General features: G+C 71.0%; 1 protein-coding gene across 6 annotated transcripts; it reads left to right on the top strand.

Annotated features, from left to right (window-relative positions):
• Positions 1-241: 241 nt before the first annotated feature.
• On the top strand, positions 242-27917 carry PLXNB2 (plexin B2). 6 transcript variants are annotated; one of them, XM_045834728.1, is made up of 39 exons: positions 301-379; positions 10717-10770; positions 11169-11223; positions 14421-15510; positions 15731-15913; positions 15997-16125; positions 16708-16808; positions 16915-17041; positions 17355-17529; positions 18221-18335; positions 18421-18529; positions 18623-18724; positions 19124-19213; positions 19469-19553; positions 19644-19804; positions 19920-20068; positions 20195-20303; positions 20425-20561; positions 20769-20939; positions 21306-21435; positions 21547-21774; positions 21959-22135; positions 22243-22382; positions 22940-23040; positions 23136-23365; positions 23446-23627; positions 23940-24006; positions 24136-24282; positions 24484-24640; positions 24773-24873; positions 24965-25049; positions 25169-25323; positions 25505-25665; positions 25742-25889; positions 26288-26352; positions 26464-26539; positions 26869-26943; positions 27022-27164; positions 27351-27917. In XM_045834728.1, exons 4-38 carry the CDS (start codon positions 14434-14436, stop codon positions 27124-27126), a joined length of 5550 nt encoding a protein of 1849 aa, XP_045690684.1. In that variant the 5' UTR covers positions 301-379; positions 10717-10770; positions 11169-11223; positions 14421-14433; the 3' UTR covers positions 27127-27164; positions 27351-27917. The 6 variants fall into 6 exon arrangements, with proteins under 6 accessions (XP_045690688.1, XP_045690686.1, XP_045690684.1 ...); XM_045834729.1 differs by lacking the exon at positions 301-379 and adding an exon at positions 7469-7558; XM_045834730.1 differs by lacking the exon at positions 10717-10770 and having other exon boundaries at positions 285-379.
• Positions 27918-27932: the final 15 nt, after the last annotated feature.

Here is a 27932-nt window from a genome sequence, read left to right on the forward strand (position 1 = left end):
CCGCCTCTGGCCCCGCGCGCTCCCGCAGCGCCGAGGACTGGGCTCCCCTGTGACCCCGGGCGCGCCCGGCGTGTGGGTCGGGCCGACGGGCGTCGCTGCCTGACGCGAACCTGGGCCCGAACCGGCCCGAACCTGCCTGGTGCTGCGACGCCCCACTGGGGTCCGGGGCGCGAGGGGCGCGCAGGGCGCTACCAGCCGGCCGCCCCTCCTTCCCCCGCCCTCGCCCCGCCCGCCCCCCGTTGGGGGCGGGGCCGCTGCTCCCGCGCGCTCCGGCCCCTCCTCGGCCACACAAAGGCCCGTCTCCATGGCAGCCGCGCGGGCCGGAGCGCAGCGCCGATCGCGGCCCGGGCGCCATCGAGCCTTGGCGGAGGACGTGCAGGTACCGAGATCCCGGTTCGGGGCCCGCGGGGCGGACGCGCTGGGCTGGGGGCTTCGCCATCGGCGCTGCTGCGCCCTGCCTGCTGCGCTCGGGGCGCGGGGACGCGGGGCAGCTGCACTCTGCCCAGGGTACCTCGGGCCTCGGCCCCGTCCATGTGCCCGATCGGCTGGGACGGGCCGCTCCCGACCCACTGTCTTCCGGGGCGAGGGCTGCGGTGCCGGGGGGAGCGGGTCTGGCTGAGCCGAGGGTCCCCAGGGACCCCTCCCGCCGCCTGTGTCTCTCCAGAGCGTCTTGCTCCCGCTCTGATTTCCTAGGCTCCCTCCCCGCCCATGCCCCCTCTCCGGCCGCCGAGATCCGAGATCCTTGCCCAGGGCAGAGGTCGCCCCGGTGGTGCCTGAGCTCACGCACCCACCCACCCAGCCGCGGTTTCGGGGTGGCCAAGCCCGGCTTCTCCCAGGGGCCGGCCCTGTCGGCGGGCCGGGCAGCCCCCGCGCTCCCTGGGACTTTCTGCGAGGAGGGCTCGGGCTGGGCCTGTCCAGGCTGGAAAGTGGCGCAGGGCTCGGGGCTGGGACTAGGGGCGCCGGGGCCCTGGGCCTGCTTCTTCCCGGGGCCTGGTTGGACAGTTCCTGTTGTGTTTTGTTGGTGTGGTGCGTGGGTGGACCCCCTGCGACCCAGGAAGGACTGGGCAGTGCTTGGGCCCCGCGCCTCTGACTGCCTCTGGAAGGAAGCTCTCTCAGGCAGGCCCTCCCCACCCCTCTGTGCTCAGGCTGTGCGGCTGGTTTGGGGGTCCCTGGCCTCAAGGGCCCGAGCTTCCTGCCAGCGGACTCCTCTTCCTAGCAACTTGGAAAAGGAGTGAAGGGTCCCTCTGGGCCCACCGTGGCTCCTGGTGGGGTTCAGGACTGAGGGCGAGGCTGGGCCTGAAAGCTGGTGGAATGTTCTGGGGCTCCAGAGGCTCTCTGGAGAGGTCCCCTCTCCTGTCTGACCTCAGCCCCTGCACTCCCAGAGGTGGGGGGGCGGTCTCAGCCCACCCCTGTGCCCAGATGTCACCCCCAGTTTGGAGGAGGAGCCTTCGGAAGGTCTGAGAGTTGGACAGAGGGTGGGACGGTCCCGGGAGGGTGAGGTCTGCCTGGGACAGGCCGGCCTGCTGGGTCTTTCGGGGGCAGCTTTGAGGAATTCCCAGAGAAGACTGAGCACAGGCAGGTGGGCCCAGCCAATCTGAGCCCCCCACCCCCTCCCCCCGTGCTTACTGGGGGCCCCGTCTGAGGGTGGGGGGGCGCCCGGGGTCTGACCAGGGGTTCCTCGCCACAGAAGGGGAGGGAAGTTACTGAGAAAAACAGGGTTTGGCATTCGAGTCACCCTCCCCCACCGGCCGCCTGCCAAGAAGGAATTATTTTGGATTATCCAGCCGTGTCCAGCCACCCAAGGGGGGGCGGGGGGCTGCAGCCTGGGAGAGAGGGACCCACTTCCGGGGCCGTGGGGTGAGCGCCTCAGGAGGAAGAGGGGCGAGTCTGGGCAGCTCCCCCCTTCCCCCAGGCCCTCCCAAGCTGCTCAGCCGGTCGGAGGCGGGGCGGGGTGGGAGGGGATGCGTCACCCTCGGGTTGGAGAAAGCCCAAGGTTGGCCCCGGTAGGCCTGTGGAGCCAGCCTGGGGGGGCCTGGGGGGCAGAAGGAGCCCTGGGTCTTACCCAAGGGGACAGCGGGAGGACCCCCTCCGTCCGCAGAGGCCCCGGGGCCGTGGCCTTGAGCTGGGCTCAGGGCCACGCCTGTGGTGGGTTCCTCACACCCTGTGCTTCCCAGAGATGACAGGGAGCAGGTACGGCGTGACTGAGGCCGCCTGGGGTGGGGCGCCGGGGTCTCCCGTGGGCACCGGAGCTCAGGCCACCCACCTGCCCCTGGCTGACCCGCCCACCTGGCCGGCAGCTGACGTGCGCAGCCTCCCTCCAAGCTGCTCTGCCCACCCAGCTCTCGCCCCTCGCGCGGCCCACCTCGGACGTGGGGCCTCCCCGCCGGTCCCACAGCCGAGGGTACCGAGACCATTAATGCGTCTCTGCCGACTGGGCTCCCTGGGTCCCCGTAGCCCTGTAGGGACCCCTCGGGAGAGTCAGAGCAAAAAGCTGGGCCGGGTGCAGGGAGCCCAGGGGCCTGGCCCCGGCCCAGGCCAGTGGAGCAGAAGAGATGGGATTGGAAGGCACTGGGGCGGGCTGGCAGCCTGGCGAGGGTCCGTATGGCACAGGCCCCCTCCCCCAGGAGCCGCTCCGGGACCCAGGCCATCCTGGAGGCATCAGGGGGTCCTGTTCCCTACCCGGCCAGTGGTCCCCAGGGACGTAGGTGAGGCTGGGGGTGCCCTGACGGCGGGGGGGGGGACCGAGGCGCCAGGCCCTCTACCACCAGGGCTGTCCTCCCGCGAGCAGGAGGCTCTAGTTCGCGTCCTGCCTCAGTCCTTCTTGCTGGAGCACCAGGCCCCTGGCCTCCTGGGCTGGGAGGGAGCGAGCCTGTCTTCCCTGTGGAGCCGCCTTGGACTAGTGCCAGGAGAGCTGGGGGGCCCGTTGTGAGGGGCTGGGGAGGGGGGAGCTGTCCTCCAGGCCTGGCCCAGCAAAGCCAGAGCGCCTCCTCCCAGCCTCAACTGCCTCTGTGAGGTGCAGGCAGGTTCAGGGCGAGCAGGTTGAGTCACTCTCGGGAGGTGGGGGCCGGACAGAGTCCCTCTCCCCGAGGTTAATGGCTATTTGTGTTTGGGGTGGGGCCTCCAACTACTTGTCTTTGGTCTGAAACCCGGGTTTGGGGGAGGTAGGACCCGTGGCCTGTCTTTGGCTGTGGGGGGCAGCGGGGGTGGCACCTCGCCTTCCCTTTTCTCTCCAGCTCTTCCCCTTGGTGGTTTCACATCCTAGACAGGCTCCTGCTTCGCTCCCGCCTCCCACCCCGGCGGCGGGGGGCGGGGGGGTTGTTGAGGCAAGAACCCAGCCACCAGCCACATCCTGGGCTCACCGCCGGCTGTCCCACACCTCGCCACACCTCTGCGGCACCCAGAGGGCCGGCCACCTCTGTGGCTCTGCCCCAGGGCCCACCCGAGTGGGGTCGGCATTGCTCTGCTCCTCACCAGCCCCGTGGCCTTGGCCAGGCTTGGCGGCCAGGCTGCTCAGAGGACACCTGCCCGTCGGCTGCGGCCCGGGTGTGACCCCACAGGCTGGCCTGGGGCTGGGATTTCTGCCTACCCTCCCTGTCACCCTCTCTCCACCCTTTGCACACGGAGATGGCTCGCCGACCACTGCCCTCCCTCCACCCCCCGCCGGGGCTTCTGCCCACCTCGGCGCCTGGGACCCAGTGGGCCGGGCCGGGCTGGGAGCAGGGCGTCAGGGCGTCAGGGCCCAGCTCGGCGCCCACGGCCTCTCCTCCTCCCCTGAGACTGTGCGGCTCCTGAAGGCTCCCCATCTGGGTGCCAGATGGGTCCTGGCCCAGGCGGGGCCGAGGGCCTTGGCGACCGGAGGGCAGGGGGCCTTTGGGGAGCCGTCCAGCTTCTGCCCCAGCTCTGCCGTCAGCCCCGCCCCCGACGTTTCACTCCTGGGCGTGGATGCCGGACTCCTGGGTGCCACCCCCAGTCCCCTCGGCGGTTCCCACGGGAGCTCGGGGCCGAGAGGCCCGGTGGCAAGCAGATCTCTGCCGCAGCTGGGCCCCCCCTCAGGAAGAGCAAGGGAGCGGAAAAGGGTTTGATGTCGGCCTTGCAGGAGGCACCTGTGTCAACAGAGCGGTCAGACTGGCGCGGCTGCTCCCCGGCGGGGATGCCGCCGGCTGGCTGGCCGGCCTGCCGGCCTTCCGCTCCGGCCTGGGGGCTGGGGCCTTGCGAGGGGTACCTCCTCCAGACACCCTGCTGGGCTGCCCGTGGCTGAGGCTGTCCAGAGGCCACGGCAGGAGCACTCTGGCCATGTGGGTGACCGGGGGCAGGGATGACTGGCTTGGTGCCCACCTGGGGCTGGGGCTGTGCTCACCTGGGTCTTTGAGTACTGGACAAGGGGTGCTGGGTGGGGCCTGGAAACAGCCCCAGCCCTGAGAGGCCAGGGACCATGGCTGTGTCTTGTGGTGCAAGGGGCCTGGGGCAGTGGTGGGGCAGAGGCCATGGGTGGTGCTTGGCAGTGCAGGCCGAGCTCGAGGAGGTGGGCATGAGGCTCCAGCCCTTGTGGGTTCTAATCCCCCACCCCACCCCACGGTGTGTTCAGAATGGGGCCCGGGACACTGCAAGGCCAGGCTGGCGCCCTCTGCAGGGAGGGGGAGGAGGGGAGAACAGTGTTCAGCCCAGCCAGGGGGCTGGTGCGGGGGGGGGGGTGCTGTGGGTGGAGGGGCCCCAGCTTGGCCCCCCTGCTCCCCCTCAGCCCTGCAGAGGCTCCCCACCCTGGCCAGGGGACTTGGGGGGCGTGGCCTTCCCTATCCATCTTGGCATCCGGCCTGATTTAGGGGGCTGCCCTCAGGCACCTGAGGACCCAGGAGAGGATGTCAGGGTTGGGGGTGGGAAGCCCCGGGGCGGGACCTGGGGGAGACCCAGGCAGGCCCATCTCCCCAGCCCGGCAGGTGCTCCCTGGAGGTGGCCTCTGGCCGCACCCCTGGGTGTGGCAGCTCCTCGCTCAGCTGAGTGGCCCACTGCATGGGGACGGGGGAGGGCCTGACCCCAGGGAGCGGGGGCTCCTTCCCGGGTGCACCATGGGAAGGCGGGGTGCCCACCTCCTCCCATGCAATCCGGGGCTCTCTTCTTCTACCACAACCCGCCAGGGGCCCACCTCCCTCCGAGCTGGGGCATTTCCTCACTGGGAAGCCCTAGCCTCTGCGCTCCCCAAGTGTGGGTCCCTGACCGCTGTCCCACCAGCCAGGACTCCAGGCCCTGCCCTGCACCCCAAGCACCATGTACCTCACCGGGCACCCAGCCTCCTCCGGCAGGGAGACTGGCACCGTCCCGGGCGCCTCTCTCTCTGCCCCCGCCGTTCCCACAGCGGGCCCCTCCCTCCAGGCCAGCTCCCAGCACCCTTGGGTCAGGTTGGGGCGCCTGGGCATCTGGGCTGACCCAGCACCGGGGCTGCACAAACGCCTCCCGCCCACAGCCTCCCACAGCTCAAGCACCTGGGTCTGGGGTGCTCCCCTCGGCTCCCTGCCCTGGGGACACTCTCGGGGTGTGGGCAGGGCCCCCACTGCCATCACAGGCCCCTGTGCCTGCACATGTGTGGTCACGAGGGTGTGAGTGGGGGCTGGCATGCCAGTTTGGCACAGCGCCCCAGGCTAATTGTGGGGTTCGGCTGTGATGGAGGAGGCAGGGCCGGGGTGACCGCCGAGGCGCTGACAGCCTGATGGGGAGATTACAGGCCTCGCGTGCTCCCCACTCGCGCACGCCCTTCACCGCCGGCCCCTCACGCCCACCCCCACCGCCTGCACAGGGCCCAGGAAGGGGGCTTCAGGCGGGGGCTGGTTCTGGGCCAGCTGCAGCCACCGGAGCCTCAGGCTGCCTGGCAAGCAGCGTCCAGCCAGCTGGGAGGTGAGCCTGAGAAGGAGGAGACCTGTGTAGGCGGCTCAGAGGCGGGGTGGGGGCCCTTGGGCAGGGAGGCAGACACCTGGGGCCCGTGCCTGTCGTGGACCCCCAGTTGCCCGCGGGACTGCCCCCAGACTCTCCCAGCTCGCCTGTGGACTGCCTCTTCCCCAGCGGTGGCCTGGCCGGAGGGGACCTTGGGTCACGCTGCGGACAGCCTGCAGTGCCCCCTCCTCCCCGCGCCGGCCCCAGCCCAAGCCTGGCCCCTTCCAACCTCTGACTCCCTCCTCCTGTCCCCGTCAAACAGGACTGGGGGGGTGTCTCGAGGTCATGTGCACACCTGCCTCAGGGCCAGCCCCGTCCTCTCAGCCTTGCCGTGTGCGGGCCCGGCAGGAGCTGCCGCCGCGGGTGCCCAGGCCCCTCCGGCCGCTGGGGCCCCGCAGGGGCTCTCGGACACCGGACACCAGAGGGCGGCACTCCTCTCCCTGGCTGGGGCACAGCGCCTTGGGTGGCACGCAGGAAGTGCTGAGGAAGCTTTGGGCCCGGCGGACGGGTCAGGTCACCAGGCCCGTTTCGTGCTCCTCGTGCTCAGGGGGAAGTCGCAGGGGGCACTGAACTGCCAGACGTTCCCGTCCAGGGGAGGGCCTCCCGGAGGAGGCCCACGGGGTGGGGCTGGGGTGGGGAGACCAAGGAGGGGGCCCCACACTGTGTCCGGGTGGGACGCGATGGAGGCAGGGCCGGTGAGGAGAGAGGTGGGCCTCCAGCACGGCTGGCGGGGGCAGGCGTCGGGGCCGGGGGGATCTACCTTGTCCTGGGTGGGCGGGGCGCATGGGGTTACTCTTGAGTGACTGAACAATGTGCTAAGACCGTGTTCCAGGCTTTTCTGGGCCGCCCTTGCCAGCAGTTAGGCAGCGACGGGGACCAGAGAGTGGCCCAGTGGCTAGCAGCGAGTCCCAGGCTGGGTGGTCACAGTCGTCACTGCGGCAGCGGTTGTCACAGAGACAAGGAGGGCCAGCACGCGCCCTCTGGAGACACCTGAGGGCGGGAGCTAGATGCAAACCTCCTCGCTGGCGGGACCTCAGGGCTGGGAGGGGCGGGGCTTTCTGGCCCTTGTTGCTGAGCCCGCGGCGGGGGCCTGGGGGGCGGGGGGCGGGTCTCCGGGCATGCTCCCCGTGGCCTCTGGTGTCCAGCCTGGGACCTTCTCACTGCCACCCGCTTGGGGCGACTCTTCCTGCTGGAACCCAGAGCCTGGACGGCAGGGGAGAGCTGGCCAGCCCTCCCCAGCCCAGGCTGGGCTGGAGCGAGCACCCGGCCCCAGAAGCCGGGGCTGGTGGGAGGGGGCGGTGACACTCGACACCTGGGAGGGGTCCTGGGGGAGGCTCGGGTGGCGCGGGCGCGAGGCACGGGCTAGACGTCAGAGTGTCCCCGGAGCCCCGCCCAGCCCCACCCGGCTCCTAGGTGGTGTGGTTCGGGGAGACCTTGGCCTTCCTCGGGTGAGTCAGGTCGCTGGCGCACGCAGCCCGGGGTTGTGGGTCCTGCAGGCGGCGGCTGGGGCCGAAGTCGCGCGGGATTGGCCGGCAGCGGAGGGCCGAGCCCCGGGGCTGACCCCGGGGCCAGGGGCGGAGTCGAGAGGCCTAGCGCAGGTAATGGCTGTCGGGCGCTCGGCCGCGCCAGACTGCAGGTGAGCGCTGTGCGGGGCCGGTGCCGTGCGCGCACGTGGCCGCTGCGCCGTCCTCCTTAGTGGAGGTCCGGCGCGTCCGGGGTCGCGAGTGAGGCTCGCGCGGCGGCCACGTGCTCCCCTCCCAGTGTGCGGCCGGGCGGGGGCGGCGCCCCGAGAGCCACCGCGGCCCCGGGTCGCTCCCCGGGGAGTCTGGTGGCGCCGGCGCCGGGAGGGGCTCTGCCACCCGGCCTGGCGGGAACCGGCGCGCAGGACCGGCCTCCCTGGCGGGGGCGGCTTCCGGCGCCGAACTGCGACCCGGGCCACGACCCCAGCCGCGCAGATAGCCCCCCCTCCCCCCCCCCGCCACCCGGCGCTGGTCTGGAAAACAGCCGAGGCCCGAGGTGGCGGCGCTGGGCTGTTTCGTCTCCTCTGATTTGTGTTGCGCTCGCGGCTCATTGCAGATCCGCGTTTTCGTCGCGGGAACGGAGGCCGGGTCCCCAGGCCGCCAGCTGCCCCGCGGGGGAGGGGCGGCCTCCGCTTCCCTGTGGGCCCTGCCGCCGAGGCCAGGTGGCCCCGGGCCGGCCCGGTGAGGGCCGGGCCCCGCCCTTCTTGTCCCGCTTGGCCCCCTCGCCCCTCCCCCGCGCGCAGGTCGTCGGTGGCCGCCACAGCGCTGGGAACGCCCCCAAACACACACAGCGCGGAGTGGGGGGGTGCTGTAGCTGCCCTCACGGGCACCTGCGCCTGCCTGGCCCGGCCGATACCTGTCCGCAGGTCCCGAGTCCCCCCCGCGGCCTCTGGCTGCCCCTGCCGGAGCCCTGCTTCCCCTGGCCTGCTGCTCTCCCTTGCTCTGGTTTTTGTGCTCAGAAGTCGCTCCCTCCGTGTTTGCTTGAACACAGTGGCACCGAGAGACCCCCAACTGCAGCCTGCACCCCAGAGCCGTCCTCCGGGTGCGGGAAGACCTGGGGAAGGGGGCGGTGGACAGCCTACAGCCTTGGCCCCGGGTCTGGAGTGAGGACTCTGCCCTTCCTCGCTGGGCACCTCCGTGTAGCCTCGCCTGTTGGGGTGGGGGCAGAGCCCCCCTGTTCCAGGGGCCTGGCCGCCGCTGCTCAGAGGAAGGTGGGACCTGAGGAGGGAGCCACGGCGGAGCCGGTGGGGGCTCCTACTGGTCCCCAGGGGGACAGGGCTGTGGAGGAGAGGCCCCGCCCCCCAGTGCTCTGGCTGGGGGGCCAGACCGCACTGTGTGGGTGGAGTCTGGGGCCCAGCTGCAGGGGGCCCACAGCTCTTGATTCCCTCCCCTACGCGTCACCCCTGCTGGTTCTCCGGGTTCGGACCCACAGAGGCTGGGTCCTGAGCTCAGACCTTGCTCACGGAGGGCCCGTCCGTGAGGACCAGAGGCCGTGAAGGACAAGTGACCGCGCACAGGGCCCACGGGGCGAGAGTCCGAGGGCTCTGGGGCTGGGGTGGGAGTTTCCCGGGGGCACAGTGAAGGCCGAGACATGGCGCTCGGATGTCCGCACACGGGGTCCCTCGGGCTGCCACTGACCCTGGTCGCGCACGGGGAGACCGGGGCAGGGCGTCGTAGCCTTGCCCATGAACCCAGGGAGGAAAGGACAGAGCCGGGGTTTGAACCCCGTAGCCTGGCTGTGACCTCTGCTCTGAGGCCGCTGCGTGCAGCCCAGGTAGGGGTGTGGGGGGCTGTGGGGGGAGACCGAGGCCGGCTCCTGGCAGAGGGCGGAGACAGCCGGGAGCGCTGGGGCGGGACGGGGTGGCTGAGAGCCGGCCCCCCGAGTTAGGGCGGCCCCAGGACTCGGGGCCCAGGAGCGCTGGGGGCCAGGCTCGTTCTGGGGGAAGCGTGGCCTGGAGGAGCTCGGGGCTGCGGGGCTGAGCGGTGGGCCCGGCCCCGGGTGGGGGTGGGTGGGCATGGGAGGGCTCTGGGTGACGTCCTTTGGAAGAGACCAGCTTCCCTCGGCCTTGCCTGCCGCGGACACACCACCAAGGCCATGGGCCAGTGGAGGGCTGGGGGCAAGTGGGGGGCTGAAGGAGGCTGAGGGAGTTGCAGGCGCAGGGGCACGCGGAAGGGGGGCGACCCGACCTCCCCTGTAGAGTGGCGGGTGTGCGCCCCGGGCCCTGTCGCCGTGGGCTGTGCCCTTGACCGAGCTCCGCCTCCACCTGCTCCTGCCTCAGCCCCAGGCCAGGCAGGCCCCACTCTCCGACCCAGCAGCACCCTGCGGTCTGGCCCCTGATTGCCTGGGAGCGGCCTCTGCTCCTTTCACAAAGGCCGCTTTGAGCAGGACACCTCTCGGCCTCCACTCCCCTCCGGGGGTCTCTCCTGGGTCCCTCTGTCCAGGTTAACCCCTTCCTGCTCAGCCAGGGGCTGAGGAAACCGGAAGGATTTCCTGCCACAGGGAAGTGCTGCTGTCGCCGCCCTCCTGGGGCCCTGTGGCCCCCGGGACCCACCGTGGATCCCGTCCTGCTCCCCGGGGTGTGGGTGGAGGGCGGCCATGTTGGGGAGTGTAGGCCGGTGGGGGCTGGGCCTGGTGGGGGAGGTGGCACCCCATTGGGGTTCGTGGCTGAGCCTGGACGTGGGGGGCTGCCACCGGCCAGGGGAGTCCCGCGGGGGCGTGGTCCTCGAGAGCCCGGAAGGTAAAGTAGAGCCGGGGGGGACGGGGAACACTTCTCTTTTTACTTAGTCAAGTAATGCATGAATAAATTATAAAAACTTTCAGAAAGTGGCAAATGAAGTTGCTTTGCTGCCCTAGCCCCTCCTCCCCCCTGCCCCTTGGGCTTTACCGCTGTTTTCTGTCTGGAGGAAGGGAGCCTCTCGAACAGCTCAGCAGTTAACCCCGGGTGCCCACATAGACACCTGTGGGCACACCTAGAGTCCTGGGCCACAGCCATGCTGGGCGCCCTGGAGGTCAGCGTGGACCACCCACCTGCGTCAGGTCCTGGCTTGGAGGCTGGGTAGTTGCCAGATTTTCAGTGTAATAAACTACGCTGAAAAGTATCCTTGGACGGGTCCTCCCTGCGGGTATCCTGGGGTGTTTATCCAGGAGAGGATACAATAGCAAGCATTGCCCAGTGCTACAGTGTAACAAGCTCTCCAGAGGCTTTTCCTGAATGAATCATTCAGTCCTTACACACCCCTGGGGGAGCTCACTGTGACTGTCTCCATTTCACAGATGGGGACATGAGGCACAGAGACGTTAAGTAATTTGCCCAAGATCACACAGCTAGTAAGTAGAACTGCAGGGGACACGGGTGTGCACGTTTTTTTTTAAAAAAGCCATTTTATTTTAATCTGAGTGATACATGTGCCTACTTTTAGAAGGCGGAAAGTGACAATAGACTTGTAATAATAGCACACGGTTCCTTCCCCTTTTTTTCTGCCTTTTTGAGCAGAGGAGAGAAAGCAGTGTCGGGCTTGCCTTCTGGAGTTGGGGTGTGTGCCCCCCGGTGGGGTGCCGGTCGAGGGGCACGGAATAGGCAGAGGAGGCTGAGGGTCTTCTGCCTCGGGGTGGCAGGGGCCACTGGGGTCCCCGGGACCACTCCCCGTCCCCGACATGGGGCGGAGGAGACAGGTGGAAGCAGGCCAGGCTTGTGGTGAGACCGCTGCCTCTCCTTTGCTTCCTAGAGGATTTTGATGCCGGCGGCGGGGAGCAGAGCCTGAGCTGGACCGCCAGAGCGTGGTGAGTGGGGGCCGGGCCCCACCTGGGGACGGCAGCGGGCGCCGCAGCTGCTCAGGGCGGCCGGAGGTGCCTTTCCCCGGCTGTGAGGTGTCGGGGCGCTGGCCCTGCCAGGACCCGTGTGGGCATGCCTGCTCCCCAACCCGAGGGCCGGGGCCCGCAGGTTCCTGAGCCAGGTTTCGCTTGGGTGGAGGGTTCCGCAGGGAGACGGGGCGGCGTTTGGGCGCCGGAGTGCTAGGTTCTGGGACATCAGGGCCGGGAATTTGGGCTCGGTGGGAAGGGGCGCCCGTCCAGACGCTTTCTGGGCCAGCCGCGGGCCGGAGTCAGTGTGACTTCTGGGAAGCGCACCTCCGGACTCCAGCCAGGAAGGGCCTCTGGTGCCCCCGAGGAAATCCCCACTGCCCGCTGCCGGGGAAGCAGAGGTCCCGCCACCTTCGACGTAGGAAGCGCCCATATTCCAGGAACTCCAGCGGCAGGAAGCCTGGCTGGCAGGTCACCCTTTGCTCCTGGGCCGGCCGGGCAGGTCACTTGAAGCTTTGTTTGTTCAGGAAGTGGAGGAGAGCCGCTGCCCCCACCCCCACCCCCCTGTCCGAGCCCCTCCTGCCAACCCGAGGGGCCTGGGCTCCCCCGGCAGGGGGGGTGGAGACGCCCGCTGCCCTCGGCCTGAAGCCCGAAGGGTCCCTGGGGCAGGGAGCCCGGCTTCGCCCCTGCCTGCTGCCCCGGGAGGGGAGGGGCTGGGCGGTGGCTTGGCATCTGGGCCAGCTCCTTGGCCGCACGGGAGGTGCTCGCGGAGCACGCGGGGTCGCCAGTCCTGGGGCCTTGGTCGAGTGGACCATTAACCGGAGAGAGTCCTCAGCGTCCTCTCCACACAGTGGGGCAGCGGCGCTGTGGGCCGGCGAGGCTGGGGCGGGCCCTGGGCCAGAGCTGAGAGCTTTCCCAGAAGGTGGGTGCCCCCCGGGCCCCCCAACGGGTGGCTCCGGGTTCGCACGCTGGCCGGGACCCGCAGAGGGAGCTTGGGAGCTCCAGACGCCTGGGGGGGGGGGCTGGGTTCTGGCTGGCCTGGCTCCGCCCCACCCCCTGCCCCGCCCCTGCCGCCAGGGCTCCCTCCCAGGCCAGGGAACATTCCATTCATTCCCGGCTCCCTGGGCCAGAACCGCAGCCGGCAGCCAAGCGGGCAGGGTCACCGCTGTGACGGGGGCACTTGGGTGAGTGGGGCCGGGCAGGGAGGGCCAGCCCAGTCTAAAGGCCGGGGGACCTGGCGGCACCTCGCCGCCCAGTGGACTTTGGACCCAGGCGAGCACGTGAGGGAGGCAGGGCCTTCCCTTCCCCGGGAGGGCCCACGGCGTGACGGCCGGCTGGTGCCCCAGAGTCCAGGGCCGCTCCCGGTCTCCCGGTTCTGCGCAGAGTCTGAGTCACGGGCCTCCCTGCCCCAGTCTCGGGGAATCTCCCCAACCGCGCCCCCCTCCACCCTCTGGACAGGCAGCCAGACCCAGGCAGCGTCCGCAGTGGTAGCAGGGACCGGTCATCGGTGACCGGTAGAAGGCCCGGCCATCCCGCCGACACAGCCCTGAGGGGCTCGCGACGTTGTCCTGACCGAGCACAGCCACCGTCGCCTCCCTGCCCGGGCCCCTCCTCTGACGGCCCCCCTTTGGGGGCCCCCTTCTCCTCTCCCCGCCCAGCCTCTGCCTGCGGGCCGTCAGGGGCTCCTCCCCAGGTCCCTGCCCTGTCCCCTCCTGGACCACCCTCCTGCTCGCCGGGGGTCCTCGCCCAGTGGTGGGGCAGGAGGTGGCAGCTGCCCGGCTGCGGGGCTGCCCGGCGGCCCAAGCGAAGAAGGAAGTTGTGACTTGCTGCGAGGTGCAGGGTCTGCTCCAGCGGCCACAGTCCCCAGCCAGTGCCCCAGGGAAACCTCCGGGCCGCAGAGCGCTCCCAGAGGCGATGGGTGGACGCGGGCAGGGGACAGCGCCGCCCAAGGGCAGTGGAAGAGCGATTGTTCCTGGAGGGAAGGAGAGAGCCCGGGGGTGCTGTCTGAGGTGGCCGCAGGGGGTGCACTAGCTACTCTGGAGGTGCAGGCTGGGCCGTGCTGGCCCCTCCTTACCCTCCGCTGAGCGAGCTCACGGCATGTGCGGGGCAGCCCTAGGTGTCAGGCCTGGCTTCCCGGGGCTGGTGCTAGCTCCAGGAGAGGGTAGCCCGTGGGGGCAGCAGGGGGCGCTGGCGCGGAGGTTCTGGCCAGGACAGCACACGGGGTCCTGAGCGTGAGGGCGTGTGGGGCTGCCCCCAGGTGGAAGAGGCCAGGGGCAGGGTGGCCCTGCCTGCGCTGGGGGGAGAGGTGCGCTCTGGGGCCGCCTGTGGGGCCTTGGGTCCGCCCTCCAACTCGGGGAGCCTGAGGCCAGCCTGGGCCTCAGCAGTCCATCCCTCACGTGCGGACACGCGTGGGGGCCTGAATACACGCAGGGGGACGGTGCTCAGGCAGACACCCGCACACCGTCTCGCCCTGCCCGCCCTGCAGGTGGCGCCCCCACCACGGTCTCCGGGGTCTTCGGGGTCTTCGGTCTTAGGCCTTGTGGATTCAGCCGCTCCCAGTGGACCCTGGCTGGGTCATCAGGGGGAGGGGGTCCGGGAGGCAGGGCCGGGCTGTGGCCAAGCGGCTCCAGCGGGCGTGTCTGAGAGGCATGAGCTTCAGCTCCCTTTAGGCTGCAGCTCCGGTCTGCTTGCTGCCAGGTGGCACCCTGTGCCCGAGAGTCAGGTGCAGGGCGGGCGTGCGGTCCACCTGTGTGCGTGTCCACGGCTGCCGGTCAGCCTGGCCCTCTGGTAGGGCTTACACTCTGGAGATGGTGCCCCTCGGACCACCTGGAGCTCCTGGGGGTCACGGGGCGTGGGGGTGTGCCCAGGAGACCTCTGGAGGCAGAGGCCGGGACACCGTCCCCTGGGGCGGCTGCAGCTGCACCTGCAGCGAGCAGCTGCGGGGGCCGGGCCCCAGTCACGGGGCAGCCTCCCCGGCGGGCTTCTTGCGAAGGGCTGGGGGTGGTCTCCTTGAAGATGGGGGGGTGTCTGGCCGCTCGTGGGAGGTGGGGACGGGCCTGGGCACACAGGGCACGCTGGGCAGCTGTGCGCCTCCCTGGCCGGCATTCTGGTCATGCAGGTAGGGTCCAGAAGGGGGGCCCGCCGGGCTGGGCCTCTCTGACCCGCCCCTCTCCCCACAGGGGGCCGGGGACGATGGCAGTGCGGCTCTGGGCCCTGGCCCTGCTGGGCCTGGCGGGCGCGGGCCTGCAGTCCCCCCGGAAGCTGGACTTCTTCCGCAGCGAGACGGACCTGAACCACCTGGCCGTGAATGAGACGTCGGGCACGGTGTACCTGGGGGCCGTGAACGCGCTCTACCAGCTGAGCGCCGCCCTGCAGCTGGAGCAGCAGGTGGCCACGGGCCCGGCCCTGGACCACAAGAAGTGCACCCCGCCCATCGAGCACAGCCAGTGCCACGAGGCCGAGCTGACCGACAACGTCAACCAGCTGCTGCTGCTGGACCCGCTGCGGGGGCGCCTCATCGAGTGCGGCAGCCTCTTCAAGGGCATCTGCGCCCTGCGCTCCCCGGGCAACATCTCCGTGCGCCTCCACTACGAGGACAGCAGCGGCGAGCGCTCCTTCGTGGCCAGCAACGACGAGGGCGTGGCCACGGTGGGGCTGGTGAGCGCCCCGCAGCCCGGCCGCGAGCCCCTGCTGTTCGTGGGCAAAGGCAACGGGCCGTTCGACAACGGCGTCATCGTGAGCACCCGCCTGCTGGACCGGGCCGGCGGCCGGGAGCCCTTCGAGGCCTACAGCGACCAGGCCACCTACAAGGCCGGGTACATGTCCAGCAACACCCAGCAGTTCGTGGCCGCCTTCGAGGACGGCCTCTACGTCTTCTTCGTCTTCAACCAGCACGACAAGCACCCGCCGCAGAACCGCACGCTGGTGGCCCGCATGTGCAAGGACGACTCCTACTACTACTCCTACCTGGAGATGGACCTGCGGTGCCTGGACCCCGGGGACGGCGACGGCCCGGCCGCCGCCTTCAGCACCTGCCTGGCGGCCTCGGTGGCCACGTCGGGCGCCGGCAGGGTGCTCTACGCCGTCTTCACCAGGGACGAGCAGAAAGGCGGGGGGCCTCGTGCGGGCCTCTGCCTGTTCCCGCTGGCCCAGGTCAACGCCCAGATGCAGGCCAACCGCAACGCGTGCTACACGGGCCACGCCAAGGCCGGCCACGACACCTTCTACAAGCCCTTCCACGGCGACATCCAGTGTGGCGGCCACGGCCCGGTACGTGGCCCCGGCGGCTCCCGCGAGGGCGCGTCCCAGCCCTTGCCGGCGTGGGAGGGGTGCCCGTGGGCGGGGTCTCCGAGGTGGGGTCGGCACGCGCAGGCAGGGCCCCTGTTCTCGGGGACCTGCGCAGGGCCACGAAAGCGCTGGGAGCCCTGGTGGGGAGAGGCCTCGGCAGGATGGGGGTGTCTGTGCCCGCTCTTGACGCCATGGTCCGCAGGACGCCAGCCAGAGCTTCCTGTGCGGCTCAGAGCACCTGCCCTACCCCCTGGGCAGCCGGGAGGGCCTCACCGCCACGGCCGTGCTGCAGCGCCGAGGCCTGAACCTGACGGCCGTGACCGTGACCGCCGAGAACGGCCACACCATCGCCTTCCTGGGCACCTCCGACGGCCAGGTCCTCAAGGTGAGGCCCGGGGCGGGGGCGGGCCGGGGGCCGGAGGGGCTGCCCTCGCGCGAACGCCCGCCTCACACCGCCGCCGCCGGCAGGTGTACCTGGCGCCGGACGGCAGCTTCGTGGAGTACGGCTCCATCCCCGTGGAGATCAACAAGAGGATCAAGCAGGACCTGGTGCTGTCTGCAGACCAGGCCAGTCTGTACGCCATGACGCAGGACAAGGTGGGGCTCGGGGCCCGAGAGGGGCGGCCTGCTGGCCGGGCCACTGCGACGGGCCTGGGGGTGCAGGCGGGGACCGGGAGGGGCCCACACTCCTCTCCTTGGGGTCCTGGCAGCGTCTCCGTCCCCGTCACTGGCCCCTGCCCTGTCCATGCCGTGTCTCTGGTCCCGCCCCAGCCCCGCCCTGGTGGGAGCGACGGGGCAGGGCTCTGAGCGGGCTTCCCCAACAGTGGGCAGAGCGGCTCGGGCCCCCTGCAGCCCCTGTGAGCTTGACCAGTGGGGACACAGGGCGGCCTATCAGGGGCTGCTCAGGAGAACTGCAGCACCCAAGGGTCCCTCCCAGGGATTGGGGTTGGAGGGCCTGGGCTCGGGGTGGCGGGACCCTGCACACCATGGCTTCCTGGGATCCGGCACCGTGCGTCCCGGGCAGAGGCAGTCACCGGGCCAGGGCCACATGGATCCCTCATTGGCCTTTAATAAAGGCTTCAAGATACGGATGGGGGTGAAGCCGGTGGCCCCAGGAAAATCCGGGGCCTGAGGGCGTCCCCGGGGCTGTGGCCCTACTCACTGCCCCGCTGTCCCCAGGCCTTCCGGCTTCCCGTGCAGGAGTGTCTGAGCTACGAAAACTGCACCCAGTGCCTCGGCTCCCAGGACCCCTACTGCGGCTGGTGCATCGTGGAGGGCCGGTGAGCGCCATGGCCGGGGTCCCGGCCCACCCTGGGGACTCGGGGAGGGGGGGCCCTGTCCCGGGGTGGGCAGGTGCCAGGGCTGAGGCTGCCCCCGCCCCTGCAGGTGCACCAGGAGAGCCGAGTGCTCGCGGGCTGACGAGAGCGGACACTGGCTGTGGAGCCGCGGGGAGGCCTGCGTGACCGTTACTGGGGCCCGCCCCCAGAACATGAGCTGGTGGGCCCGGGGCGAGGTGCGTGGCTGGCTGTGGCGGGGCGCAGGGCAGAGCCGGGCTGGGGCCCCAGCTCCTGGGGCGGGCGGGAGACCCCCACAGCATCTGGGTGCTGAGCCTGAGGCCGGGGAGCCCCCCAGCCCCTGTGTGCCCTGTCCTGGGAAGGTGGGGGCAACAGGGCCAGGTCCTGGGGTCCCCCACCTCTGGGGGCCGGCCTGCACGCCCGCAGGGCCCTGCCGGAGAAGCCGTCACGGGGCGGGTGCTGGTCTCCCTGCCCCCAGGGCCGGGCAGCGGCGTCCGGACTGGGCGGCATGAGTGGCTCGGCCTCCCCCAGGTGCAGCTGACGGTCAGCCCCCTCCCGGCCCTCGGCGAGGAGGACAAGCTGCTGTGCCGTTTCGGGGACTCGCCGCCTCACCCTGCCCTCGTGCAGGGCGACGTGGTCGTCTGCAACTCCACCAGCATCGTGCCCGGCACACCCCCCGGCCAGGGTGAGGCCCGCCGGCCACCCGGTACGTCCTCCTTCCTTCCCCCGCCCATCGACCCCTCCCGTGACCCCATCCCCAGGGGGTGCAGGCTGCGGCGGAGGGAGGGCAGGGACCCGAGGGCAGCTGGGGCTCTGGGTGCCCTGAGCTGCCGGGCTGCGCAGCCTCGCACCCCCACCCCTCCCTGGGGCCTCCCGAGCCCTTCCCTGCGCTTCTCTGCCAGATCTCCTCGGGGCCGCCCCCCACCCCCCCGCCCCCGCAGCGGCTGGCGGGCTGTGAAAGTGGGCCAGGGCAGGCGCCAAGCCTCTGTCCCCTGAGCCCTCAGGGCCGGGGACGGGAGCCCGCTGGGATGGGCGGGGGCCGTGCAGTGACGCGCAGGGACCTGGCGGGCGCTCTGCCCCAGACACGGAGGAGCCCTGCAGGGACGGGGAGGCTGGAGGTGCGGACCCCGAGGGTGGGTGCTGACACCTGAGCCGCCGCCATCTGACAGCGGGTGGCAGGTCGTGGGGTCGGGCGCACGTCAGAGGCCCACACCGGGGCCCCGCACCGTCCAGCTCAGGTTCTGTGCGTGGCGGCCTGTTGGGTGCCGTGAGCAGAGGAGGACTCGGGCTGACAGAGGCCCAGGTCCAGGCCCTCCCGGCCCCCTACGGCCGCCACGCTGTAGACCCTCTGTGCCCGGGGGCCCCCGCCTGACCCCTTCCCCGCCTGCCCGCTGCAGACCACGTGGACGTGAACATCCAGCTCCTCTTCCTGCGCGGCGGCATCTTCCTCACCTCCCACCAGTACCCCTTCTACGACTGCCGCAACGCCACGAGCCTGGCGGAGAACCTGCCGTGAGTGTCCCGCCCGCGCCCGCCCCCAGCGCCCCCCGCCCGCCCCCGCCTCAGGCCCCGCACTCCCCGCCGCCCTCTCCCCCAGGTGCATCTCCTGCGCCAGCAGCCGCTGGACCTGCCAGTGGGACTTGCGCGCCCACCAGTGTCAGGAGGCCTCCAGCGACCCCGAGGACGGCGTCGTGCCCGCTCACACGGTGAGGGGCCGCGGGGGCTGCGGGGGGCGGCGGGGGGGGGGGCCTGGCTGCTCGGCCGCGGCCCGGTGGCACCTGACCAGCCTCCCTCTACAGGAGGACAGCTGCCCCCAGTTCCTGGACCCCAGCCCGCTAGTCGTCCCCGTGAACCACGAGACGGAGGTGGTCTTCCAGGGCAAGAACCTGGACACGGTGCAGGTGGGGCTTCCTCAGCGCAGTGCTGCCCCGCCCTGCACACTGGTGTCTGGCATGCTGGGGCCCCCGGCGCTGTGAACACACTGCTGGGGACGGAAGGAGGCGCAGAGGTCCGGGGCCGCGCGGGGGCTCTCTGAGAGGCCTTGGAAACTCGCACCGAGGAGAGGGGGCGGGCTGGGCGGCCGACGGCCGGACACCAAGTGCCACGTCGCGTGGGGGCAGCACGTTGCTGGGGCCTGGACCGTGGTGGGCTGTGTCCTGGTGGTCCGTGGGGTGGGAGGGCCTGAGCCGGCCCGGGGGAGTGGGGCACACGTGGGCCGGCGTCAGCAGTGAGCGGTGGGGCGGGGAGGGCCGGCCTGTGCCGGGCGTCCTCACCGCGTGCCCATGTGCGTGGCCTCGCAGGGCTCCCTGGTCGTGGGCAGCGACTCGCCCAAGTTTGAGGTGCCGGTGAGCACGCGGGAGAAAGGAACCTTCTTCTTTCGGACCCCAAAGGTACGGCTCCCAGGGCGGGCAGGGCGGGCTGCTGGGCCCCGAGGGCAGCCCAGTGACCTCCGGGGGGAGGAGAAAGCAGGGTGGCTGGCCGGGCAGGGTGTCCGTGTCCCCGTCTCTGGGGAGCAGAGTGCTCGCCGGTGTCTCTGCGGTTCTAACCCCTCTTCTGCTGCCCCTCGGCCAGAAGGGGGGCCACGAGGTCCCCCGCTAGCGCTCGGGTGGCAGCGGAGTGCAGTGTGTCCCTGCGTGTCCCCCCAGCTGTCCCACAATGGGAACGAGACGCTGCCCCTGAACCTGTACGTCAAGTCTGACGGCGGCAGGAACGTGGACAGCAAGCTCCAAGGTGGGCGGGGCGGGCGGTGGGGCCGGTCGGCGCGGGGAGGCTGGGCAGGGAGGGGGCGGCCCTGCTGACCCCCGGCGTCCCCTCCCGCAGTGACTCTCTACAACTGCTCCTTCGGCCGCAGCGACTGCAGCCTGTGCCTGGCCGCCGACCCCGCCTACCAGTGCGTGTGGTGCGGCGGGCGGAGCGGCTGTGTGTACCAGGCGCTGTGCAGCAACGCCACCTCCGAGTGCCCGCCGCCCGTCGTCACCAGGGTGAGCCGCGGGGGGCCACCCAGTGTGGGGGGCAGGGGGGCCCGGCCGAGCCCGGCCCGGCTGCAGAGCCGCCGCCGGCCCCGCCGCTGGGTCAGCCGGGCTCTGTGGGTTTCAGATCCAGCCGGAGACGGGCCCCCTGGGCGGCGGCGTCCGCGTCACCATCCTGGGCTCGAACCTGGGGGTCCGGGCGGACGACGTCAAGAGGGTCACTGTGGCTGGCCGGGACTGCGCCTTTGACCCAGAACGGTACTCTGTGTCCACCCGGTGAGTGGGCAGCCCGTGGCCTGGGCCCCGTGGGTCGGGGCGGCCCCTGCCCCGGGAGGCCGGGAGCAGGCGTCGGGGGGACCCGTGTCCCCGGAGAACGCGCCCCCACCGCCTGCTGCCCTCCAGGATCGTGTGCGCCGTCGAGGCCGCGGGGGCGCCCCTCACGGGGGGCGTCGAGGTGGACGTCAACGGGAAGCTCGGCCGCTCGCCGCCGCACGTCCAGTTCACCTACCAGGCGAGTACCTGGCGCCCGAGGACCGGGCGGGCTGGGCCCTTGCCGCCTTCTCGCGACGGTCAAGGTCAGCTGTGGGGCTGCTGCCCCGGCCCTGACACCGGTGCCGCCCCCTCTCCCCCAGGAGCCCCAGCCCCTCAGCGTGGAGCCCAGGCAGGGGCCGCAGGCGGGTGGCACCACGCTGACCATCAGCGGCGCCCACCTGGACACAGGCTCCGAGGAAGACGTGCGGGTGACCATCAATAACGTCCCTTGTAATGTGTGGGTGTCACCTGCGGGCCAGCGCAGCTCTGGTCTGCCCCAGTCCCCGGGGGGGGGGTGTTCTGGCCGCGACCCCGAGTGGGTCCTGGGGGGAGCAGGGCTGCCCCCATCCTGGCCCATCGGCTCCGACCTCATCTGGGGCCGGGCGGTCCCAGCGTGCGGGTGACACTGAACGACCACTGGCTGACCGGCCACCCGCACCTCCAGGACGCAGTTCGGGGCGCAGCTCCAGTGTGTCACCGGCCCCCAGGCAGCCCTGGGGGAGCTGCCCCTGAAGATCGACTACGGGGGCTCCGAGGTGCCCAGCGCCGGGGTCACCTTCACCTACCGCGAGAACCCGGTGCTGCAGACCTTCGAACCCCTGCGCAGCTTCGTCAGGTGTGCCCCGCCCCGCCCCACCCCGCCCCCACCCTCCCCTCCAGAAGCCCCTGGGAAACCCCACGGCACCCCCAGGTTGGCTCCCTGTTAGAACACCGGGCGGGCGGGCGGGCCTGGGGCCGGCCCAGGGAGAGTCACCTGTGCTCCTGGCACGCCCCGCCCTGTGGCAGGCACACACACTCACGGAGACCGGTGGGGGCGCCCACCACCGGAGGAGTTGGGTCTGGGGCTCCAATCCTGCCTTCCCGAGCCCACCACGTGGCCCACGTGGAGCTGGGGGCCCGGCCCCGCAGGGAGCCTGCTCTGGAGCCGGCCGTGCTCCTCCTGTGCCAGCCGTGCTCACTCAGGCGCTCCCCGCCCCCACAGCGGCGGCCGCAGCATCAACGTGACCGGGCAGGGCTTCAGCCTGATCCAGAAGTTCTCCATGGTGGTCCTCGCCGTGCCCCTGCAGCCCTGGCGGCACCAGCGGGACGCCAGACCCCTGGAACCCACCCTGGTCAGTGCTGCCGCCGGCGGCGGGCTCAGCGCCGCAGCTGCGCGCCGGGGACCGGCGCGGGAGGGGCGGGGCCTGTGACGAGGGTCCTGACGGCCTGGCCTCGCCCTGCAGGTGGTGGGCACGGACTACACGTTCTACAACGACTCCAGGGTCGTGTTCCTGTCCCCGACCGTCCCCGTGGAGCCGGAGGCCTACAACCTCACGGTGCTCCTTCAGATGGACGGGCACCGCATCCCGCTTAGGTGTGGCGCTGTGGCCTTTGAGTACGTGGCTGACCCCACCTTCAAGAACTTCACAGGGGGCGTCAAGAAGCAGGTCAACAAGCTCATCCACGCCCAGGTGAGGGCCAGCAGCAGTCCGGGGGTCCGGGTCCTGGGCAGCGGGTCCGGGGGTCAGGGTCCTGGGCAGCCGGCCGTGCCCATGGGGAGGCCGCTCAGGGTCTGGACGCAGCGGGTCCGGGGGTGCCCGCGTCCTTCCCGGGAAGGTCGCGCTGAGCCCGCCCTGCTCCGCCCCGCCCGCGCAGGGCACCAACCTGAACAAGGCCATGACGCTGCACGAGGCGGAGGCCTTCGTGGGTGCCGAGCGCTGCATCATGAAGACGCTGACGGAGACCGACCTGTACTGCGAGCCGCCGGAGGTGCAGCCCCCTCCCAAGCGGCGGCAGAAGCGAGACACCACGCTCAACCTGCCGGAGTTCATCGTGCGTGTGGGGGCCGGCCGGGCCGGCGGGGGGGCCCCGGGCTGTGCCTCTGGGCGCCGGGCGCCCTGGCCTCAGCCACCCCGTGCTGAGCTCTCCGCTCCGCGCAGGTGAAGTTTGGCTCCCGGGAGTGGGTGCTGGGTCGCGTGGAGTATGACAGCCGTGCGAGTGAAGTGTCTCTCGGTGTCATCCTGCCGCTGGTCATACTGCCCATGGGCGTCCTCATCGCCCTGTTTGTCTACTGCTATTGGTGAGCCGGCCCCGCCCCTCCCGCAGCCTCGGCCCCGCCCCTCTCACAGTCTCGGCCCCGCCCCTCCAGCAGCTTCGGCCCGCCCCCACAGTCTCAGCCCCGCCCTCCCGCAGCCTCGGCCCCGCCCCCACAGGTCCCGGCCCCGCCCCTCCCGCAGCTTCGGCCCGCCCCTCCCGCAGCTTCGGCCCCGCCCCTCCCGCAGCCTCGGCCCGCCCCCACAGTCCCGGCCCCGCCCCTCCCGCAGCCTCGGCCCCGCCCCCACAGTCCCGGTCCCGCCCCTCCCGCAGCTTCGGCCCGCCCCTCAGTCTAGGCCCCGCCCCTCTTGCAGCCTCGGCCCCGCCCCCACAGTCCCGGTCCCGCCCCTCCCGCAGCTTCGGCCCGCCCCCTCAGTCTAGGCCCCGCCCCTCTCGCAGCCTCGGCCCCGCCTCCCGCAGCCTCGGCCCCGCCCCCACAGGTCCCGGTCCCGCCCCTCCCGCTCCTACTCCGCCCTCTGGCCGCACCCCCCGCCCAGCTCTGGGAGGGCGCGAGCCGGGTCCCAGGAGCCTCCCTGTGCGCAGGAGGAAGAGCCAGCAGGCGGAGCGCGAGTACGAGAAGATCAAGTCCCAGCTAGAGGGCCTGGAGGAGAGCGTGCGTGACCGCTGCAAAAAGGAGTTCACGGGTGCGGCCGCGGGGCACGCGGGGAGAGGGGCGCCCGGGGGGGGGGCCTGGGAAGCGGCCGTAGAGGGCGAGGCGTCAGCGGCGCTGTCCCTCCAGACCTGATGATTGAGATGGAGGACCAGACGAGCGACGTGCACGAGGCGGGCATCCCCGTGCTGGACTACAAGACGTACACCGACCGCGTCTTCTTCCTGCCCTCCAAGGACGGCGACAAGGACGTGATGATCACGGGCAAGCTGGACATCCCCGAGTCCCGGCGGCCCGTGGTGGAGCAGGCCCTCTACCAGTTTTCCAACCTGCTCAACAGCAAGTCCTTCCTCATCAACGTGAGCGGGCCGGGTGGGTGGCCGGGGTCGGGAGGGGCGGAGGGCCGGGAGACGGGGGCTCTGACCGGCCGCCCCCACAGTTCATCCACACCCTGGAGAACCAGCGGGAGTTCTCGGCCCGCGCCAAGGTCTACTTTGCGTCGCTGCTGACGGTGGCGCTGCACGGGAAGCTGGAGTACTACACCGACATCATGCGCACGCTCTTCCTGGAGCTCATGGAGCAGTACGTGGTTGCCAAGAACCCCAAGCTGATGCTGCGCAGGTGCGTGGGGGCAGGGCGCGGAGGCCGAGCGGGCGGTGTGCTGGCCGGGGCAGCCAGGGCCCCTGAGTGAGTCGGGCGAGGGACAGCAGGGGCAGCGTCCCCACTGGCCACTGACTGCCCCCCTCAGCATCAGCCCTCTGCAGGACGCAGCGACATGCCCAACACAAGGGGGCTGGGCACTTGGTCACTGGAAGCTGGGCGTGGGCATCCTGCCAGGTGCCTGGCCAGGGAGGCTGGTCTGGGTGCCGGAAGAGCCAGCTGGGCAAGGGGCACTGCGGGGTCCCTCAGTGCCAGGCCTGCCTGCCCCTCCAGGTCTGAGACGGTGGTGGAGAGGATGCTGTCCAACTGGATGTCTATTTGCCTGTACCAGTACCTCAAGGTGGGCTTCATGGGGCTGGCGGGGGGTCAGGGCTGGGGGGGTGTTGTTCCCCATAGCCAGTGGCCCAGAAGCACCCGGGGGTGTGTGGTCAGCCCCCCACCAGCGGCTGAGCAGCCCATGTTGCCCCAGGACAGCGCTGGTGAGCCCCTGTACAAGCTCTTCAAGGCCATCAAGCACCAGGTGGAGAAGGGCCCGGTGGACGCCGTGCAGAAGAAGGCCAAGTACACCCTCAACGACACAGGGCTGCTGGGGGACGACGTGGAGTACGCACCCCTGGTGAGCCCCGACCTGCTGCCCGCGTGGGTGGGGCCGGGCTCCTCCGAGGGCGTCTGCTGGCATGTGCTGCGTGCGCTGCGAGGGCACGCCGGCGGAGCCAGGGCCGCGAGGGAGGCGAGGCCGGGGTGGCCAGGGTGTGTGTGGGGAGCTCCGGGCCCGCCTTCCGGTCCTTCATCCCATGTCCGTCCCACCTCCCTGCAGACGGTGAACGTGATCGTCCAGGACGAAGGGGCAGACGCCGTCCCCGTCAAGGTCCTCAACTGCGACACCATCTCACAGGTCAAGGAGAAGATCATCGACCAGGTGTACCGCACGCAGCCGTGCTCCCGCTGGCCCAAGGCGGACAGCGTGGTCCTCGGTGAGCACGGGCCCCCTGTGCCCCGCTCCTCGTGCCGGTGGGGCGGGCGGGGTGGGGGGGCAGCACAGGGGGCCCCGCCGGGTGCTCTGTGGCTGGGTCCCAGGAGCTCGGCCGTGTCGTGTCGCCCCGCAGAGTGGCGCCCTGGGTCCACCGCCCAGATCCTGTCGGACCTGGACCTGACCTCCCAGCGGGAGGGCCGGTGGAGACGCATCAACACCCTCATGCACTACAACGTGAGTGCGGGCGGCTGGGGGCCAGGCTCCCCGTGGACCCCTGAGGGCTGCAGGGCCAGGCGGGCCCTCACCACCTGCCTGTGTTCCCCAGGTCCGGGACGGAGCCACTCTCATCCTGTCCAAGGTGGGGGTCTCCCAGCAGCCTGAGGACAGCCAGCAGGACCTGCCCGGGGAGCGTGAGTCCCTTCCTCTTGCCTGTTGTGTCCGGCCCCTCGGCGTGAACCAGCGTCCACCTCCAGGTGCCGTCTGGGGGCCGGTGCTCCCGTGCCGACCCTCGGTGTGCGCCCTCCCACAGGCCACGCCCTCCTGGAGGACGAGAACCGCGTGTGGCACCTGGTGCGGCCGGCGGACGAGGTGGAGGAGGGCAAGTCCAAGCGCGGCAGCGTGAAGGAGAAAGAGCGCACCAAGGCCATCACGGAGATCTACCTGACCCGCCTGCTCTCCGTCAAGGTGGGCAAAGAGCGGGCGGGCAGGCAGGCAGGCAGGCTGCCGGAGGGCAGTGGGCGGGACCAAAGGGTGGAGCCCTCCCCCACAGGGCGGGCAGTGGGCGGGACCAAAGGGTGGAGCCCTCCCCCACAGGGCGGGCAGTGGGCGGGGCCAGAGCGCTGAGCCCTCCCCCTCCCCCCCACAGGGCACACTGCAGCAGTTCGTGGACAACTTCTTCCACAGCGTGCTGGCTCCCGGCCTGGCCGTGCCGCCCGCCGTGAAGTACTTCTTCGACTTCCTGGACGAGCAGGCGGAGAAGCACGACATCAGGGACGAGGACACCATCCACATCTGGAAGACCAACAGGTGGGGGTCCCTCTGCCCCGCCCCCCGCCCGCCGCGCGGTCCCGGGGGCCGCTCACCCGCTGTCTCTCTGCCTCAGTTTACCGCTGCGGTTCTGGGTGAACATCCTCAAGAACCCCCACTTCATCTTCGACGTGCACGTCCATGAGGTGGTGGACGCCTCGCTGTCCGTCATCGCGCAGACCTTCATGGACGCCTGCACGCGCACGGAGCACAAGCTGAGCCGCGTGAGTGGCCCCACGGCGGCGGCCACAGTCTGGCCGGGGCAGGAGGGCCGCCCGGGGCAGAGCCCACGGGAGAGCCGCGGCTGGGCGGGGCCGGGCCTGGCCGGGGGTTTTGTCTGGGGTGTCGATTTGTGCATTTGGAACTGGAGCTCAGGAGACGGCAGGTGCGGGGTAAACGGGTCCTTTTCTCCCTCCGTGGGGACCCTACACTCACACCAGCAGAGAAACCAAGTTTTGTTGCAGATGAAAACTGATGTCGGTGTGGGACGTGGGTCCGGTCTAGCTGGGCGGGGTCCTGCCTCCTGCTCCCCAGTGGTGGGGCCCTGCTCCCTCAGGGCCCGTGGGCAGGGACACCCGCCTGCCCACCCTGGCCCGGGCGTCACCTGGCTCTGCCTCCATAGGACTCACCCAGCAACAAGCTGCTCTACGCCAAGGAGATCTCCACCTACAAGAAGATGGTGGAGGAGTGAGTGACCCCGCCCCCACCCCCGCCCCCACCCTGCGGGCCCGGGAGCAGCACCCTGTTGGGCAGCTGGGTCTGGACTCCGGCGCCCATTGCACCCGCCCTTTCCCGCAGCTACTACAAGGGGATCCGCCAGATGGTGCAAGTCAGCGACCAGGACATGAACACACACTTGGCGGAGATTTCCCGGGTGAGGGGGGCCCTCTCTCGGGCAGCAGACTGCACTGCAGGGTGAGGGGTGTCCTGCCCCCAGGAGAGAGGCAGGGGGCGATGCCCATTGGGCCGCGGCCTGTATGTGGCCACGCGTGCACTTGGGGGACGGTCGGCTACAAGCCGCCCTTATCGGCTACGCAGCGGCGTGGATGGGGCCGTGGCTGCCCCGCGCGTCTGCGTGCTCTGAGGCTGTGGCGCTGTGTCTGCCTGCGCCCCCTGTCAGAGCCCGCGGCTTGCTCCGCGGGGGGACTGCTTCCTGCCCTGCCCTGCCCCGCCCCGCCCTGGGTCACACTGCCCCCTCCGCAGGCGCACACGGACTCCCTGAACACCCTGGTGGCCCTGCACCAGCTCTACCAGTACACACAGAAGTACTACGACGAGGTAGGTGGTCCCGCCCTCCTGGGGGGCCGAGCCGGGCAGCCCCCTCCCCACCCGGCGCCTGACACGAGCCGCCCTCAGATCATCAACGCCCTGGAGGAGGACCCCGCTGCCCAGAAGATGCAGCTGGCCTTCCGCCTGCAGCAGATCGCGGCCGCACTCGAGAACAAGGTCACGGACCTCTGACCTTCAGGCCCCGCCACGTGGTCTCGGTCGGGGCGCAGGTGCGTGATGCCGGACGCCGCTGGCACTGCGTGCCCTGACCAATGAGACCCGGGTGGTGGGCCCCGCCCCTCCCTCTCGCTGGCCGCGGAGGAGCCCCCCAGGGCGTGCGGGTGCGCGTGCGCGCGCGCGCGGAGGGGATCCCCGCCTCCGCGTCCGCGGCCACACGGCGTCTCTCCCCCGAGCAGCAGTGCCCGGCGCCCTCCAGCACCAGCTCCTCCTGAAGAACCAGCACCGGGCGCCGTCTCCGAGTGGAGTCCCCTGAGCTCTTCGCAAATGTGCCTTTAGCCCCCGGCGCCGCCTGCGTCGCTAGGGGCGGTCGGGCCTCAGCCCCCTTCCCGACAAGCACCAGCAGCCGCCTCAGACACGTGGGTTTGGCCTCCTCGGGGCTCTGAGTGCCTGCAGCCCCCAGGCCCTCGCGCCCAGACTGCCCGCCCGCCCGCCCAGACGGGAGGAGAAAAGCGGTACGATGCCTTCCTGACCTCACCTGGCCCGCTCTGCGGCGCCACGGCGCCCTGGGCGGGCTCTGCGCCGCCGGCCTCACCTCGAAGGTCAAGCTGGATGTCAGACGTCGAGGCCCAGGCGGCCAGAGGGGACCCATCAGACTGGGGGGCCTGGCCTCAGCCTGTCAGACAGGCTGTCCTGGAGGCTCTGCCCTGTCTGGGGGGCCGGCAGCTCAGCTAGGTCACCCCCCCTCCCCCCTTTTTGTAAATCTTGTTCATTGTAAATCAAATACAGCTGTGTTTTTCATTCTGCTGGTTGGCTGGGTT

This window comes from Phyllostomus hastatus, unplaced genomic scaffold (genome assembly GCF_019186645.2).
Source record: "Phyllostomus hastatus isolate PE091 unplaced genomic scaffold, TTU_PhHast_1.1 phas_contig_198, whole genome shotgun sequence".
NCBI classification, from domain to species: Eukaryota; Metazoa; Chordata; class Mammalia; order Chiroptera; family Phyllostomidae; genus Phyllostomus; species Phyllostomus hastatus.